At 34.7% G+C, this 18,462-nt stretch overlaps 1 protein-coding gene across 4 annotated transcripts in view; it reads left to right on the top strand.

The window, feature by feature from the left end:
* Positions 1–16,108, top strand: part of FSTL5 (follistatin like 5) — a 329,565-nt gene extending 313,457 nt beyond the window's left edge. For all 4 annotated transcript variants that reach the window (XM_062610785.1, XM_062610698.1, XM_062610855.1 and 1 more), the window contains one exon: positions 14,465–16,108. In XM_062610785.1, the coding sequence (XP_062466769.1) occupies positions 14,465–15,167 (703 nt within the window). In that variant the 3' untranslated portion in view covers positions 15,168–16,108. The remainder of the gene's footprint in view (positions 1–14,464) is intronic.
* The last annotated feature ends 2,354 nt before the right edge of the window (positions 16,109–18,462 follow it).

Genomic DNA, 18,462 nt, shown 5'->3' with positions numbered 1-18,462 from the left:
TATAGTACCCAAAAGAAAGGCACCATTTGTGCTGATGAGCAATAGCTACTGGACAAGATCCACTTAGCCTTTTGTTATCATCAAACAACCATTTCTGAAATTCAGAAATTTAAAAAAAATCTCCTCTCAGCAGACTGCCATAAATGAACTATTCTAGGCACCAATAATTTTGTAAGTCGTGAGGGGAAGACTCGTATGCCCTTGCAATGCTGACAGGTTTTGAAATCAAAAACATTTCCGAAATGAAAAGTGTGTTTTTTGTCCAGGGGTAAATACTTTATTTGTGCAATATACTACAGTAATTATAATAGAAAACGGCAATAAAAATAAACTGTGTATTTTAAAGTTACTTGAGAAAAATTGTGTGATGATTTAAATGGTATGAATGCAAGCCCTCCAAAGTAGAATAAATCCATGGGAACAGTCTTCCTTAGAATCGTCTGTGTATGGTTATAAAGTGAAGAGTAATTTTAACAAAGTAAATAATGGTTGCAGTGTTGTATATTAAGTTCTTAGAAAATCCTTAGTCTGAGGCATATTGTTGCGCTGGTGACAAATCTCGAAGGGCAGACAGTTGAGCTATACAACTAGCAAAACAGTTCTAAGGCCATTTTCCTTTCTCCTTTCATTGATTGTTAATATTTTCTTCATTTCATCAGAAAAAAAAAATTGGTAAATATACAAACTTCTATTTTAGATTATTATTTTTTTTTAAGGGCAGTACTTTCCTAGCCAGAATAGAAGCTTTTTAGAAGATCAGGGTCTACCTTGAGCCTGTAACAGACTGTTCTTGGCCAGTTAATGGCATTTACTTTGAGTTACAGAAAACTTCTGGCCAGCATATTTGGTCAAACTTTGTCGTGATAGAGCTTTATCTTAAGTGATCTTGGATATTTCTCTAAAAAAGTCTGTTGACTTCATGAGGGTAATCTGTGGGTATATGGCCAGAAGGAGAAAAGAGAGAGGACATGATCATCATTATCTTCTATTCTATTGATCTTTCTGAACTCAAGAATAAATACAGTCTTATGTAAGTATATTCATTAAAATATAATAAAATTTATCCTCATTTCTAGGAAAGAATTTCTTAAGCTTTTATTTTTTAGGGGTTTCTTAACTAGTGCTTAGATATTTTCTCTTTTATAATGAATGCAGTTGCAGTAGTAAGCAATATATATGGATTGTCTAAAGGAAGAAAATAATATACAGGAAGCCAGGTTGTTAATACCACTTGTTAGCAGGTCCACACTAACATCTTAATTGGCTGTTCTTTGTGTATAGGAAATACAAACTAACTTGCTCTATCTGAAGGGTAGAACATCTTGAAAAACAATTTTGAAGATTCAGTGTCAGAATTCACATGACTTTGGAGCTTTGTTTGGAATAACTTGTCCATTAATAATTCATACTTTACTTGACTAGAACTTCCTGTCAAAATGAGATTGCATCTTCACTAATTTTTATAGTCACAGGTCTCAGTATTATCTTTCAGTCTGAATAACTACTGGAGATGCAGTATTATTACAGTGTGACCTGCAGGTTTTCAAAGGCAGCAAATTACTATAAACTTTGTTCATATAGGCTGCCCCAAGTCCTTCCTTGAGTTTCTATTCTTCTTCATGATTTTTTTTCTCTTGTGACCTTTGCTTTAGTATGTTATGCACGGTAAGCTTGTATAAATCTCACAGTATTACAAAGGCAATAAATAAAGGTGAGACAAGTTGGGCCTAACTGTGGTATAGTTAACTGAAGTAATACTGCCTCAGTAGGCCTCAGTGTCTTCCTGGGCTATCCACGTGGGACACATGCTCTAGAATGTGAAAAATTGTGTAACCTAGGTGGGTTACCATTCCTTTCCACACCTTTCATAGTTCCTGCCTGCTCAAAAAGAAGTACTTTTAAAATTCATCTTTTAAAACTGGGAAGCTTCCTCAACTTAAAATCAATAGATACAGCATGATTACTAGCCAGATTTCATTATATTTAGTATTTCTTGAAAAATATTTGTTGTAATTTGCAAATACAGTGTCAGAATGAGAGATATTAAAAGTCGTATGATGTAATTCCATCTTGGTATTTTGCAGTAGAGAGTGCTGTTAGCTCTAACAGGATATGTCAAACACTAATAATAACATGAAAAAATAGTTCACTAACATGAAGTAATATACAAAGTTGCTTTTGGAAAATTCATTTATAAGATTTGCATGCAATTCTTAAGAGCTCTGCAAAACCCTAAGAAGGTAAAAATGAAAGGCAGACTCTGAAGAGCTTTTATTTGTCCTTTTGATGACTCTCTAGCCTTCAGAAAATATTGAAGCTGATCCTTATGGTTGGAAAAATACACTTTGTATAGAAAGCAAAGTGAATTAATGGTTTTCTATTAAAACTACCCTTTGAGATCTGTGAAAGCCATCTTCAGAGACCCTGAAAGTTCTGGAAGGAACATCCTCTCTGATTTTAGCTGTTTTGCATGGAGACATATACAACATTGTTCTCTATCCAGGCACTTGTAGTAGTGCTAGTTGCTCCTCTGAGCAGTCATTTTAATTTCTGACCACAAAAGGCAGTTTTAATAGCTTCTACAGCTATGAGTTACCTGAACTTACTGTAATGACTTGGCAAAACAGTCACATTTCAAGCATAACTGTAGTTCTTCCTCGCATCGTGGCATAGTGTCAGTCATCTAAGCTTCAGTTTTCCAAATCTGTGCAGTTTTATAAGGCTGGTTTTGGTTACTATACTTTCATTCTGATAGGATGCTTATGGTGAGTGTGTTGTTCAGACTATGGGCGCCTAGATTAAGGTGTGAAAATATAGTGTAGCCATGGGTGTAAACTGTCTTCTTCTATAGTTAATGGAGATCTATTCTATACAGGTAATGGAGTTTAGAAGGTGATTTTGCTGACCCCCTATAGGGAGGGCTCTGGCACTGGACATCTTAATTTCTCTAGACTGTTGACTGTGTAGACTAGATCTCTGCTGGCAAAAAATAGCAACTTAGATGTTTAACACATATGCAGGCATGTATAGTTATCCATAGAAATGTAGGCGTCTACAGGAAAGAAATGCTATCTGTAGAGAGTGATTTTTGTGGTAAGAATTTCTGATGAGGCTGAACATTAATAATGGCAATTCTTCAACCTCTTATTGCCTACAGATACGATTGTAGAAAGGAGAAGCAGTGGTGCTTGATTAGGACTGCAGAAATACAGGGTTTTTTCTTGTTTATTTCAGAGCAGTAAAGATGTATATATAAACAGCTTTATATTTTTGTATACTCTGGAAAAGACAGGGTTAAGCCATGTACTGTTTTTGTCTTTCTTTCTTTTTCCTGGTTCATATATCAATTTTTAATAAACTGATGAAAAGACCAGATTAAAAATCTGAAATTAAACTGGTCACTGTGGTAGCGTGTTCATTTTGTACATGTACTTAATCTAAAGTACATAATTTTTAATTTTAAGGTGTATAACTTGAAATCCTTATGAGAGCCATCCAAAATTCAGCTCTGTGTGGTTTGAGATCTAGCACTGCTGTTCTGAATGATACATGATACTCAAATACATCCATTCAACTTATCCAATTTATGAACTGTGTCATAAAAATGTTTATAGTTAATCCTAAGGTAAGAAAGCATGCTTATCCCTTGAGAGGACAAAGAAAGCTCATCACTTTTGAGGATTCTATCATTTGACCTGAAAAAAGCATCAGTGGGTTCTTCACAGGCAAATTTGGAAGCTACAGGTGCAGAGAGCAGTGAAAACATTTGTAGCCTGAGGCCTGAAGCCCAGAATATGTGAGGCAAAAATTATTTTTACTCATCCACTTCTTGTATTAAAAAAAAAAAAACAAACAATCAGGGAGGCATACCCTAGTGCATGTTTCTTCCCTATACCTCAACTGCAGACTGAGATGCTATACTTGCTATACATATACATATGCGTATATGTATATTTATGCTACGTAACACATGCACTTTTTATATCAAGTAATACATACCTCTGTTAAAACTCTGCAGAATGGAAGCAAGTAAACTGCAGGTATGTGAAAGTCCTAACTCATGCAGTCTCAGCACTACATCAGTGTGTTTTTTTTCCCTCTTATCCCTTCCTCTGTCCTGTAGGAGTTAGATGACAGAAGTGTCTGAAAATGGGAATTCTTAGATGCTTAAGGATCTTTTGCTACACACCTATACACAATTGTGACATACCACATTCTATCAATGCTATTTCTACAATACATATAGTAATCAATTTATTGAAATCTAGCTTTTTGTTATGGAACAAACTGGCAGAAAACAGATAAGGAAGCTGTACAGATTTTAAATTGTTTAATCACATTCAAAGCATTTTTGGCATGGATAGAAAGAACAATTATGTAGCAAATATGGAACAACAGTGAGATATTCAAGAGGAAAAAGGAGTTCTAGTTCATTCCTCAAAAGCAAAATATTCCCATTGTGCTGTGCAATAGTAAAAGCTACTTAGGCTGAATGGAGATGATAAGGAACTTGACAGGAATTTTGTATGAAACCAGCATTACTTTTTCAAAATATAATGAACTATTCTCTGATAGTAACAGGGGGATTGGCTCTGGTTTGAAAGTAGCTCATCTCCTTAAAGGACAGTGAGAGATAAAGTATTCAGTCACCTTAAAGGACAGTGAAAGGAAGCCAGCAATATAAATCCTGCTGTGGTAACATACTCTTCACTTGCACATTTTTTCATAGCTGAAAGTCATCTGTTATACACTATGTGGGGATCTATATTAAAAGAAAATTTGGTTTTATGCTTTATAACTGTCACAAACAATGGAACTTTAAGTGATGGAAATTTCATGAAAAATAATGTGAAAATTGGATGTGATAAGAGAAAGGAGAGTTAGGACTTGTAAAGACTGGTGATGTTGATGTATAACAATAATACCCAGTAAGATTTCCAAAATTAATACCTTTTAAATATAAGTCCAGAATTTGTGCTTCATGGCACATTGCTTCATGGGCAAGTTCCTGTACATAAGTTGTTCCAAACCTAATTGGTGAAAGATTTCCTGTACTATGAGGCATTTTATATTCTGACAAAAGAGAGAGTAGTAGTTTGGTAGAGTATGGGTAGATCCCTTTGTCTGTCAGCTTGTCAGTAGGAGTTTTCAGGTTAACAGTTTTGCAGTAGTTACTGTAGTGATAATTACAGTAAGTATTTTAGGGAAAAGAACGATGCAGTTCATGAATTTACTGTTGACTGGTTTTGTGTTACTTACAGGCTTACAATTCCATAAAACTAGGACTCAAATCCTATGTTTTAAATATATTTGGAATGCTTTAAAAACTCCAGTCTTGAATATATTGTGAGACAATAGAAGTAATAATTTTAAACATGTTGTTAAATTAGTCATAATTATTCTACTCCTGAATGTGTGGGTGGGTGTTTTCCATTAAAATTAGGAAAATAAGGCATTCATCCATGAGCTTCTTAGCTTTTTTTTTTTTTTTTAAATGCATTTGCATATTCTTCCTGTCTATTTTAACTTAGTTTGGAGAAGTTATTTTTATGTACTTCAGATTCCCTTCATCTGGGTACATTATGTTCTATAGAGTGGAATATATATCCCTTTAGTCAGTGGGGTTCAGCTGTCCCAGCTTGTGTCACCTCCCAACCACTTGCCCACCTGGCGGGGAGGGCAGTGAGAAAAAAGAAAAGGCCTTGATGCTGTGCGAACACTGCTCAGTGATAACTAAAACATAGTGGATTATAAACACTTTTGTTCACAAATCTGAAACACAGTGCCATATGGGCTGATATGAAAAAAATTAACCCTATCCCAACCAAACCCTGTATACTGCTCATACAAAGTGTTGTAGAGTTGCTAAATATTATTATTCCTATTTCTCTTAACTATATGTCACAATGTAAGATTACAAATCTTGAAAATCTGGGATTCAAATGTTATTTGTTCATATGGATTGAGTGAAGAAAGAGACAATCTCGGATGTTACAGTTGTAGCATGTACTCCAGTTGGACTGATATGCCCACAGGCTGCATATTCCCACTTACATAAACTGTAAAATAAATTATTGGAAATGTAAAGCTTTGCTCTGAAGTCTTGCAGGCTTGAGTTGCAGTGGATCCCAGTATGCACTCTGACAGCAACCTATATGTGCTCTTTGATACTGTGCATCGAACAGACATGAGGATTGAGATTCTCGTAAATATTAATCGGGGATTAATGAACAGTGGGAGGCTTCTGCATATCTATCTATATGAGAGGAAACTTTGCATTAAGTGCACTGCCATCTATCTATAAAACATTTGGAAAAAGCGAAGGTACTCTGAAGTATCACTTGTTTTCCAACAGCCTAATCATAAAAAACAGGTTAACAGTACGTAGGTGACAGATACAATTTCATTGCATGATTATGGATGGCTGTGTTTTTTTAATCCCTTTAGAAAACTAAGTGTTTTTGAAAAGTTATGGTAGCTTTGGGGATTGAGCTCAGCTATGCACTGAACACAGAGTAGTATTGCAGGCTTCTTTACACAAATTTACTAGCTTTGCTTTACTTTGAATGGAAAAGAAAAAATAGGATAGTGAATGTAATATGATACTCAGGTACTTGCTGATTTGGTTTACTGAGACCTCTAACAAAACTCTCTTACTAATGTCAATTTTCTGAAATGTCCTTATTACACTGGGCCTGTAGACACCACTGGAGGACAACAATTTGTTACAGATCTGGTAAATCACCCACTTTGTTACATATGGCTTTTTTGGGGGGTTCACTAAGATGCGCAATCCAAAACTGTGTTTAACCTCAGTGAGTTGCAGTACCGTTTTCTGATAAATTTGGTATTACTGTGTTTTTACGGTTGCTTTTGCCTCCTCATCAGAAAGATCAAGGCCAACCTCGCAATGAAAGCAGAGTTAGTAATCTGACACTGGCATGATGAGAAGGTTCTTAATACTGGGCAGAACAGAAGTACAGATAAATTCACCTGGTGGTTAGAAGGCAGCAGTTAGGTTATTGGATAGTGGGCTGAAATTTATTTGCAACTGATCATTGCTGTCTGCAAGCAGGTAATTGTTCTGAAGCAGGTCTCTGTGATCTGTCACTGTTCCTCCAATTTATCCCTCATGATCTACATTTAGATTAATAAATCTCAAAGGAATGACCATCCCAGTCTTAGAACGTTTTTCTTCCCAAGTGAAATTATAGCTGTTATATAGTTGTAATATTATACAGGCTATTCACAAGCTTCCTGAATTTGGAGACCAGTGTGTTCTCAAGGGGAACATTTATTTTGAAGATATATCCATGTGTATGGAAGATCAGTAACTGTAAAAGTTACTAGTAACTCACGTGTGAAATTGAAAATTTATTAAGAGTAGAAACAGTGTAAGACTAATAAAAAAAAACAACCTTTTTTTTCCTGTACAGTGGATGTAAAAATGCCATCTAAACCTGAGGCCTGCAGAAAGACAGATTCCCCTGCATGCTACTTGTTTTTGTGTGTGTGCGTGTATGAGCTACGGTATTGTGTCAAATCACAGTTTCATGAGATTTTAAACACTTGGATGTGTCTTAAAATCTCAGCATAAAATGACCAAGTAGTATAAGATAAATACCTACTGTACTCATGTAATTTTGATTGTATGAAGGCAAAAAATTGATGTTTAACATATTCACAGGCTAGAACAGACCACCAGAACATCTTGTCTAACATTCTGTATATTCAGGTAGATACATGTTGTAAATAAGTCATGTCTCAGTTATATTTTTCATAAACCAGATATACTGAACTCTCTCAGACTTTTCCTTAAAATCATTGTCTCCAGCCCTCAAATAATTTTATGATTCTTTCTTGCCCCTAATTTTTTAATACTCCTCTGTAGAAGGACAGAAATAAAACAATATAAAGAGTTCTTCATATGGTCTCCCCAGTGTAGAATACAGATACGAGACTGTTGCATTTTCCTTGCCTCTTTCTGTATGTTCCTCCAAGGACTGTATGAAGACCTTTGGGTAATGCTTTTCGAGCTCATTAGACTCAGATCTCATAGTGACTTGCATGTCTGCTATGATCCTTAAATCATTTCATAGATGCTTCTTTTCAGGTTATTGTTCTACATGCATGTCCTGCACTCCTCGTTCACAAGTAAAGTTGCTTGACTTTGCACTTGGCTCCGTTTTGCTTAGCAGGTTTTGCTTAAATTTTTGCTTAACACATTTTGCTTAAATGAGCAACTGACTAATGTAATAACTTCCCTGTCATTATTTGCAATTTTAATGTTATGGACATGTATTTACATCCAAATGGCCTGTGAAAATTTTATGAAGTATCAGAGTTGGTACAAAGCAAAACCAAAACTTCCCTGCAAAATGATGATTCTGCATTAATAACTGCATTTTATTGCAGAGAAATTGTTTTTCCATAAGGTATCAGTATTTATTCCAATAAAGATATGCCCTCCTGATATTCAGTTACCTTCAGCAAAATTTTGTATTAAAAAAATTCAATTTGTCTGACAAAGTTCATTTGCTCATAAACCCAGCTGACTGCATTATGTTCACATTTTTCTCTAGTTGGTTCTCATAAATTTTATTATTTCTCTGGGATATGCATCAAGATCTTCAGCTTAACTAGGATACCTGGATTTATCTGATGAATATTTCAACAATCATCTGCTAGACTTTCCAAATTTTCCTTTTATTCTGAGATTTATTAAAATGTTAAGATCTAGGCAACTCTTTCAAAATTATCAGGAACAAATTATCTAACCTGGCAGATACACATTCCTATAAAAAACCTATTCATCATTTTCCTCAATTGCTAGTGGCTCAGAAAATGCTGCTTCATCTTTAGGTAACAAAAGTATAATTTCTCTCTCTTTTTTGTTGTGGTTTTGGTTTTGTGTGGCTTTTGTTGTTGTTTTTTTTTTTTTTTTGAAGGTTTATTATTTTTTGAACTGTACCAGACATGGAATCTTTATCAGTTTACTTCACTTCCCCTTTTCTGTCTCTTCCCCCCAGAACTTCCATTACTTCCAGAATTTCCATTACTTTTACCATCCCTACGCCTCTGCGTGGCAGTTCTTACAGACTAAGGATCAGTCACACAAACCTCACAGGCACATGAAAAGACTGTGCTTGATTTGTGCAAGGCTCTCTTTTGATTTGTTGAGTTTCTCAAAATCCCAGCCACAGCTCTCACTGAGAGAGGCAGACAAACAAATATATCAAACACACAGCTTGCCAAATCCATTTACATCCAAGAAGACTGGCAGCTTTGAAACTACTTTTTCCCACTTCTCTTTCATCTGTATTTATTGGGCTGATGGGTATTTACATCTCTGTACAGCTTTACTGAATTTTAATTGGGGCACTGAAAAGTTACAGGTAACATGACAGGCTGAGAAAGAATTGTTTGAACAATAGTATTTATAAAATCCTATTAGTTCTAATGAATTCCTTTTGGCAGCCTTACTTGCTCTGGGGAAGGGTAGGTCCTTTGTGAAGGTTTATCAGCTTTCCCCTTTGGATCTTCTCACCCTCCTCTGTCTGGTATCTGGTTTTAATACTCACAGAAATTATCTTGACAAAGTGATTTCCTATATTCTTATTGAAACTGATGTATTCTAGTTGTCTGTACTTGCTCCTCTCTGTCTTTTTAGGATCCTAGTTGAAATGGTAGCCTGTAGCATTTAAGAGCATGAAAATGAATGATCACAGGAAAAAAAAAAAAAAGCATTAAACTGCTGCTTGCACACTTTAAAAGTAAAATACATTGTAAATTGGTATTCAGGTATAGCAGAGTATCAGAATCTGCTGCTTCAGTGTGAAAATCAAGTAACCTAATAGCTTTAGAGCAAGGGACAGTAGATCTCCCAAGTACAACAAATAAGGATAAGGATGCTGCAACCTTGAATCCAGTTTCTGTAGTTTTCAAGTGAAGTCAACTACTAAAGCTGGAACCAATATTTAAGTTGCAAAAAACAATCTATCCAAGATACTGTAAGCTTTTCACTTGTGGCTTTTGGACTGGGAAATAAATGTTACAAAGAGATATCTAAAGCTGCACAAGAAACTGGAGTGCTTTGGAAAGTCTTGGTTGAGCTACTTGAGACGTTATCATCTGGTTTATGCTTTATAATGTACTTGATAATTCATTCTAGAATAAGGATGTGATTAACCCTAAAGGTCTGGAGTCCCTTGCTGTAGACAAACATAGTTTTTTTGAGCCTACCTGTGTAAGTGGGAAAACTATTACTCACATTCTGCTCTGGCTCTTAAACGATTTCATTCATACCAACCAGGCTAATCAGCAGACACTATTTAAAGCATTTGAATGATTCCAAAATAACTAAATTAATCTTAACGGCATGCACTGGGGAATGCTCATGCAAACCTCTTAGCTGGCAGAATTCAGAGGATTTGTCTGGCAGGAGGTACCACCAGGTAATGAGAAAGTGGAGAACAAACCAATGGCAATATCCTTCTTGGAGGGAAAGCTAGTTGTCAAGTGTGAGTCTTTCTGTACCTTCGACTGATGTACCTTGGAGAAGGTATGTAAGCCCTTATCTTTAAATTTAGAGAATAAATTCACTGTTTTGGTAATCAAGGGTTTTGTGCAACCAAAGTTAACATAAGCTGAGTGTACTTGTGGTTCAAAAATATATGCTACGAATAATATTTGAGAAGCAAAGATTAGTAACTTATGTATTCCTTTTGAAATCAATGACATTTGAAAGTAAAAATATCACATAAATTGATCATTAACAGTGCTTAATCAAGAACTCACAAGTAAGGCAGATTTTTTTTTGCATGAAACTGACTTTAATCATTCAATTGTGATTTAAATCGCCAAGTAAAAATTGCTGATTTAGATAATTGATTCTAATCTTGTTTTGCATTTTTATTTTACTTCCGAAAGAAAGGGTCATTTTCATCAGCTGGAATAATCTTTTAAATAAATAGATATGCGGGCAGCACAAAGATTTCTCTCTGTTAGTCAGTTTGATACATGATATATGAAAACAATTATGAAAGTATTTAACCATGATTTTAGATGATGTCTCCTGGGATTTTCAAAAACATATAATTACTTTTATGTATGTTTGTATATGTCTGAAAATGTGACTTAGATACGTGTTTTAGGTACCTACATAGGTTACAAACACCTTTGTGAGAGCTTTTTGTTTTTCTTTAAAGTAAGATTCCCTAATTCTCCCCATTACTGGAAGAGAAAAATGATGTTTTCAAACCCAAAGTTAGCTTACCAGACTCAAGGAAAAAAACTCTTTTATTTCTGTTCACTATTGAAATTGAGATCAGAAGTAATTAAGGCAAAAAATATTTTCAGTGTGTACTTACATTCAAATGTTTGAAATAATACTGTAATACTTGATATTAAAGTATTTAATGTATTCAGTTCCTGCCATCACATTGACCTAAAATTAGTTTTTCCCTTCCTTTCACATACCTTTCACTCATTAAAAGAATGAGAATTGAGAAAGGTTCATGAGCATCATATTAATTTTTGAATTTACACAAATGACATCACTAATAGTATGTTTATCTTTAAACAGATATTCATAAACTTAAATGTAATTTAAGTGCATTTCTCCTAAGAACAGAAATGTTAAAAATTTATTGAATAAGAGCAGACCTAAGTGAAAAATAGATTTTTATTCAAAAATAATATTTTTTTATTTATTTACTGCAGAAGTCAGGTAATTTTATTATATTTGTAATATTCGTGAATTTGTGTTACTGATTTTGTCTTCTTACAATTATATGGGTTAACTCACTTTTAACCAAATTTTACAGTTCTCGGAGTAATTAACCAGTGTAATTTTTGTCCCCTGTGCTACACTGTTCCACAGTAATTGCAGATTCTCCAATGTATCCAGTGTCTCACTCAAAGAATGCCCTAATCTGTCCTGCATGTTGCAGCCATCCTCTTTCACAGCAGTATGTCCACTTTTCTCCATGTTCCTCCTCCATGTTTTTTAACCTGCTACTTGTACATGCTAAGCCATAAGATAAATTCCTGTTAAGTTCACTCCACACTTTCCCTCTGCAGGAGCACAATTATCCTCCATTCAGCCACCAATCTATATTGCAACACAATCTATACCAAACCAAACTAACAGCAATCTACATCAAACACCGATCTCTACCCTCCCCACATTACAACCTCTGCCTCTCAGATGTGGCAAATGGATTCCGTTAAGACTGGAATAAAGCAGGGCTGAAGAAACAGCAGCCTGCATGTATTCAGATGAACCATATTGTGTTAGAAATAGGGCTCAAGTTCAGTTATACACAATAAACCTGACAGGACAGAAAGTTTGGCTGAATTTATATCGTCTATAATATTGACTGTAACATTCTGTATTTTTTTGTTGCTTTTACATTTTCTGATTTTTTAATACCTGATCTAGCAACCTAGATATTTCAGTTTTGTTTTGCATTTGATATTAATGAAATCAACAGTGATAACAATGTCTAGCTTTCAGTCAGTTCTCATCCAGAAAAAAGTCCTTTCAAAATGCACTGGGTTTTTTTTTGGTTATTGTTTTTGCAGGATTAAGTAGCAGATATGTGTAAGTCGTTGTCCAGAATGTTGTGAATGCTCTTGGACAGTTTCCTGATTGTTGCTTTATACTGGACGCTGTTATGTTAAAGACAATCAATAAGCTAATTATATTGTCTTTTTGTAATCACTGCTCATATGTGTAACATTGATTATTTAACAGTGAAGTATATCATAAACATTTGAAATTTCAGAATGTTGCTTGCTGTTTAGCTTCTTCTATTACAGAATGATTCTGTACATAATAAAGTACAAGTTTGTTTCTCATGACCAAAAATTACCTACTATGTAATAATGGAATCAGGAATCAACAACTTTTTGCCTGCCTGAAAGGATTAGGAAAAGGATATTAGATGGCCAAAACAGCTAAAAATCAGATCTCATCTGATGATCCTAGCCTTCCTTTATGACAACAGGCCTTGTGAACAGAAAGTAACAGTAATTGCCAAGTTATGTTGACATAAACTTTGTAAAGGCTCACTCACCCTTTTCCTAACCAAGACAATTCAGATTGCATGTATATATGTATAAAGAATCATACTGGCTGAATAATCGAAGGCAAAAATGATCACATAATTAGCTCAATTTATAATTGCAGGCAGTCTGATTCCTACTGGCCCTTCTCTGGGTGGGAGTTGGACCAAATGAAATCCAGAGGTCACTTCCAGTCAAAATAATTCTGTAGTTCTGTGATCCTATGATACTGAAGCTGTATGCAAGAACTTTGAAGGTGGGGCTAAAATTAAAAATGTTCTTAGTTCAGTAGGAAATGCAAATACAATCCACGCTGTCTTATGTCGGAGGAACTGACTGAGCAATGTCCTTCAACCTTTTAGCCTGTCTCTTTGGTGGTTCACTGATTACTAAATATATCGGGGTTGCAAAGTATAGTGTAAAAATTCTGTGCTATTGTCAATTCAATTGATGGAACATTCTAGCTGTCATTGTGCTTTATATCAGCATGATGTGAAAGGTATTTTTAGATTATATGTCAGCATACACCTTCATTCTTAGGATCAAATATTCAGAGGAAGGTGTTAAGTGTGCCAGAGGAAAACATCAGTCTAGGAAAAGTGCTGTGAAAGCTATTTAGATAAGCAAAACTAGTTTACTTGCACGAATCCATAATATTTAGGGTGGTTGTATGTGCATATATGCAGTCAAATGATTTTGCAGTCAGAACTTATATGTTAACATTAGAGAATAATAATATAGTTTATGTTTAAAATGTTATAAATGTTCAACTCTAGAATTTTAAAGTTTAACCATATTATTCATGTTCAGTGAAAATTCCTTGATATATGGAAAAGCATAAAGGGTCATTTAAATTGTAAGAAATAAGGGCTTAGGTAGTTGGGAGGCATAAACCTAAATCCTTTTATGATATTCATTTCTCCTGAATTAAAATGAGGAAGATTCAGGTAATTATCTGAATAGCAATGAGTGCTAGGTTAAGCTGATGTTCTGAGAAAGTTGAAGAACTATGTGAAGTGAATTAAAACATGTGAGATGTACAATCTATTGATATTTAATCTTTTCTTTCCCTTCCTGGCTTTTGCAAAAGTTATGACTGAATAGATATGCTCAGAGTAATGCTTACCTTTCCCCCCTGTATCAGTAGGAAAAAAATAGTTTTTCCATTAATCAGTTTTTAGACATTTCCTTTGATCCAGTCTGAATGTCAGTTACAAGAACACTAAGAATTAAATACTTTAAATTGCTTAATAGCTGAAACATTTGAAGCTGAGATATATAGCAATACACTTCTGCACATACTAACTCATCTACTTTGCTTATAATGGCTTTACCCATTTGTCCCTAATGAACACATCAGCTTTGCCTTTCTTTGATTTTGTGTTTTTCCTTCCAGGTTTGGATTTATTCTTCATAAGGATGAGCCTACACTCCAGAAAATTGATCTAGAAACTATGTCATATGTCAAGACAATTAGTTTAAAGGATTATAATTGCATTCCTCAGTCACTGGCTTATACACATCTTGGAGGATATTTTTTTATCTGCTGCAAGCCTGATACCACTGGGGCTGTCCTACCACAGCTTATAGTGGATAGTGTTACTGATGCAGTGATTGGCTACAATGGTGACGTAACAGGCACACCACATATTTCTCCAGATGGACGCTACCTTATCAGCATTGATGATGCAAAGGGTCTCATGAGGATCCAGTCCATAACAATGAGAGGAGAAATACAGGATGCATTTGACATTCACACTAATTTGCACATATCTGATGTAGCTTTTCAGCCATCATTCACTGAAGCTCATCAGTACAATGTCTACTGTAGCTCCAGCACACAAACTGATGTTCTTTTCATGGAGCTCTCCTCTGGCAACGTTAAGATGGTGAAGAGTCTGAAGGAGCCTGTCAAAGCAGACGAATGGCCTTGGAACAGTAAGAACCGTCTTATAAAAGACAGTGGCATTTTTGGTCAGTATCTCATGACCCCTTCCAAGGAATCTCTCTTTATCCTTGATGGACGGCTCAATAAGTTAAATTGTGAAATCACTGAAGTTGGCAGAGGCAACACAGTAATTTGGGTTGGAGAAGCATAAGGATCTGTGTTAAATATTTGCTGAATTAATAGTTTCACAATACATTGCACTCAAATTACACCATTCTTCAAATTTAAACTATTTTTGTTTTAAATTATTAGATTCTTCTATACCTGTTATTTCTTTGACCTGAACACAATCTGAATCAACGTCCACATAAAAGTTACTAAATAGCTATTTGATAATGGCACTCCTTATTAACTATCATCTGAGATTGTGTTGTTAGATTGAAATTACTAAATATTGAAATTGATGATAAATATCATACATTATTTTAAAGCAATTAGGAAAAAATCAAAAAGCTTCAGGGAATTTAATATGATACTTCACATTTGAAAATGGAAGATTTAAAATATGATTCAAATTTTGGATAAGTTTGCTTCAGACACAAAATAAGAGCTGTTGAACAAACTTTGACTCCTTAGACTGAAATGTTCTGTCCTGTTCTGTCCAGTCCACTGTTTAATCTTTTTGTGCCTTGAAGCGAAAGTTTCACATGAAAGGTAAAACATAGAAATTGTATTATTTATTCCCACTGTGGCTGTAGGATTGCTTGTCATTGGAAAGAAACTTTTGGTATCAAATTTCTATTCTCAAGTTGTGGAACATACAAGGAGAGAAAATAAGGAGGAATTACATTTGCAGTGTTTTCTGATCACCACAATTTGAGGAGTTTATTTTTATGGTGAATCTTAGTTGAGAGAGCTGCTTGCAGAAGCTTAACCTTTTTTTAGAAAAAAAAAAAAAAAAAAGAAAAGAATACGTGTTATGTTTTTCAGCTGTCACAGGGTTTCATCAGCAGGGAATTTCAGTTCTACTTATCCTACTATCTACTGTCCTCATACTGCACTAATCCTTTCAGATTAAACCGTGTTCTAAAAACCTGGCATCACAAAGCTTCACCTATATCAGCAAGGAAATACTTATTTTAAACCAGACAAAATGCAAAGAAGTGAGTCTACAATCAATAGGTCATATTTTTGGTTATTCACTGTACCACTGATTAATGTTTCTTGAACAATTTGGTTTGCTCAACAGGTTTTCTATTACATGTATCCAGTTGGATTAGTGCAAAAAACAACAAACAACAAAAACTTTGTATTTTTTATAGTTTGTTTACTTACAATTCTAATATTAACAATGGTTAAAAATGTAAATGGGAAAAATAAGATTCCCAAAAGTAGAATAAGGTCAGTAGGATCAGGAAGCCAGCAGTAAACAACTATCCAAACTTAAAGCAATGATTTACAAGTTTGGGAGTATCTTTGTTTTTATTGTTTTTTGCTAAAGAATGCTTATAAGCTCTTAAACTGACCTCCATTTACTGAAGGCAATCAGAAAAATAATATCTTTTTTTTAATCAAAATTTTACTGCAATTTAGATTGTGTAAAAATGCTTAGAAATCTGGAATTTTCTAGCATTGTAATCTTGTGTGCATTTAGCATCCTGCCCTGTGTGATACAGTAGATCTCTCTTTAGCTTGAGTAATCCTCCTGGTACATAAATTTAACTAAGATAAAAGTCTGCTTACATTTCTAGCTACTGAATCTGTTTTCCTTTTTAACAACTTTCCTCCATTGTGAACAAAAAAGAATCATGTAAACTTATTCACTTATTTGCAGTAGTCTGTCTCATGCATTTTTGTTCTGTGACTTATACCATGTGAATGTTCTGTATATGTAGAAAATGCTTGACTAAAGGAGAATAAACCCCATAAATTTTAAACAGTATTGACTTTGGTGAATGCGCCAATGTAGCCGCACTGACGTGGCATGTAACACAGACTTAATTTGAAAGCAAGGTAGAAGGAAGTTTATCTGCCTCTTATTCTATATAGATGTGTATAAAAATAGATATTTTTTTATATATTAAATAATATAGAGTGTTGGAAGAAATATTTTTAGATGAGGTTAACTAACTGGAAAAGTTTCCTTTGACTGCTACAAAGAAAAGCTCATCTAATTATCAGTTAGGCATAGAGTAATGAGACAGATGTCTGTTCTTATGCCTAGCCTCTGGAACCAAAACCCTCTATTACAGAGGCTATGCAAGCATATAAGCATAAGCCAAGGAGCATGCATTCCAGTAGCACAGCTAAACAGCTGCCTGTCCAATCTCTCAGTGTACGTGGATTGTACACTTTATCCTATCCTTGCATACCCATTAATATTAAAGGAAAGAACCAAATCCCAAGAGGATGGTGAAAGCTGTCCTGTGTAGTGCATGATCTCTTACAATCTCTGTCAAAGTCCAAGTCAGTGGGCAGTTTTGTAGCTTCTTACTCCTTTTATTAGCAATGTTTGGCAATCAGAGAAGCTTTAAAGCTTGGATAAATGATGTTGCTCATTATATGAAATAGGAGATCAAAATCTCTACTAGTAAAATTAAGAGATGTAACTATGTCAATAATAGCACACTCATTTGCATAGTATAAGGTTGTTCCAGTCAGTTTAGCATTCTTGTTTTTAATCAATTTGTCTACTTCCACCCTAAGAATATCTCTGACTCTAGCTAAAGAAGCTTGATAAAAGACTACTGCCAGTTCCCTGTATTTTGTTTAGCTAGTCCAGTGAAATAGCTTAAAGACCACAGTTTGTTTCTTTCCCATTGTGGAACTGAAACTGGTTTCTGGTGTCCAGGAGTTGTTTTTATTCAATTCCAATTGAATAAATGAAAAATCAAACACTGACTTCACTGTTTCAAATTTACCTTAATACAAACCCAGATGTAGCAACAGTTGGTTTTAAATCCTGCCTTTGCTAATTGCTGTTGGAAGCTGAGGCAATGGATGCTTTCTCTTAATTTGTGGTGAACAAATCTTATTGTACAAGCTCTTAAAAACTTTCAACATTTAGGATTTTTTTATGGAAATACATTAGAGGAAAGTAGTGGTGATGGAAATGTAACACAGGAAGCCAAATGTACATGATTATCAAGTTCTGTTATAACTGCTGAAAGTTTCCACTGTGTTCCTGTACCCTGACAAATGCAAGGAGCACATGTGAGGATAAGATAGGGTGCTGTTCACCAGGGACTGTGAGGATAGAGCTGCTTTTGCTGAGGTATAAAAAAATAATGTTATTTATGAGACAAGGAGTAAAAGCTCTGACAGGCTATTTTTAAAGTCACCAAAGGAAAAAAAGTGCCAAAGTAAAAAATGATACTTTTCACTTTAGTTTGGCAGTAGACATCCTTAATATTCTGTGCCTGAAGGTATCTTTTAAAATACTGATAAATTCCATACTGATAAACAGCTAGTTATTTGCAGCACTATGTGTACATCAATCAATACAT

Source organism: Pezoporus occidentalis, unplaced genomic scaffold (genome assembly GCF_034315485.1).
Source record: "Pezoporus occidentalis ecotype Australia unplaced genomic scaffold, CSIRO_AGI_Poc_V1 ctg1, whole genome shotgun sequence".
In the NCBI taxonomy this organism is placed as follows: domain Eukaryota; kingdom Metazoa; phylum Chordata; class Aves; order Psittaciformes; family Psittacidae; genus Pezoporus; species Pezoporus occidentalis.
This window is presented reverse-complemented; position numbering and strand designations above follow the sequence as displayed.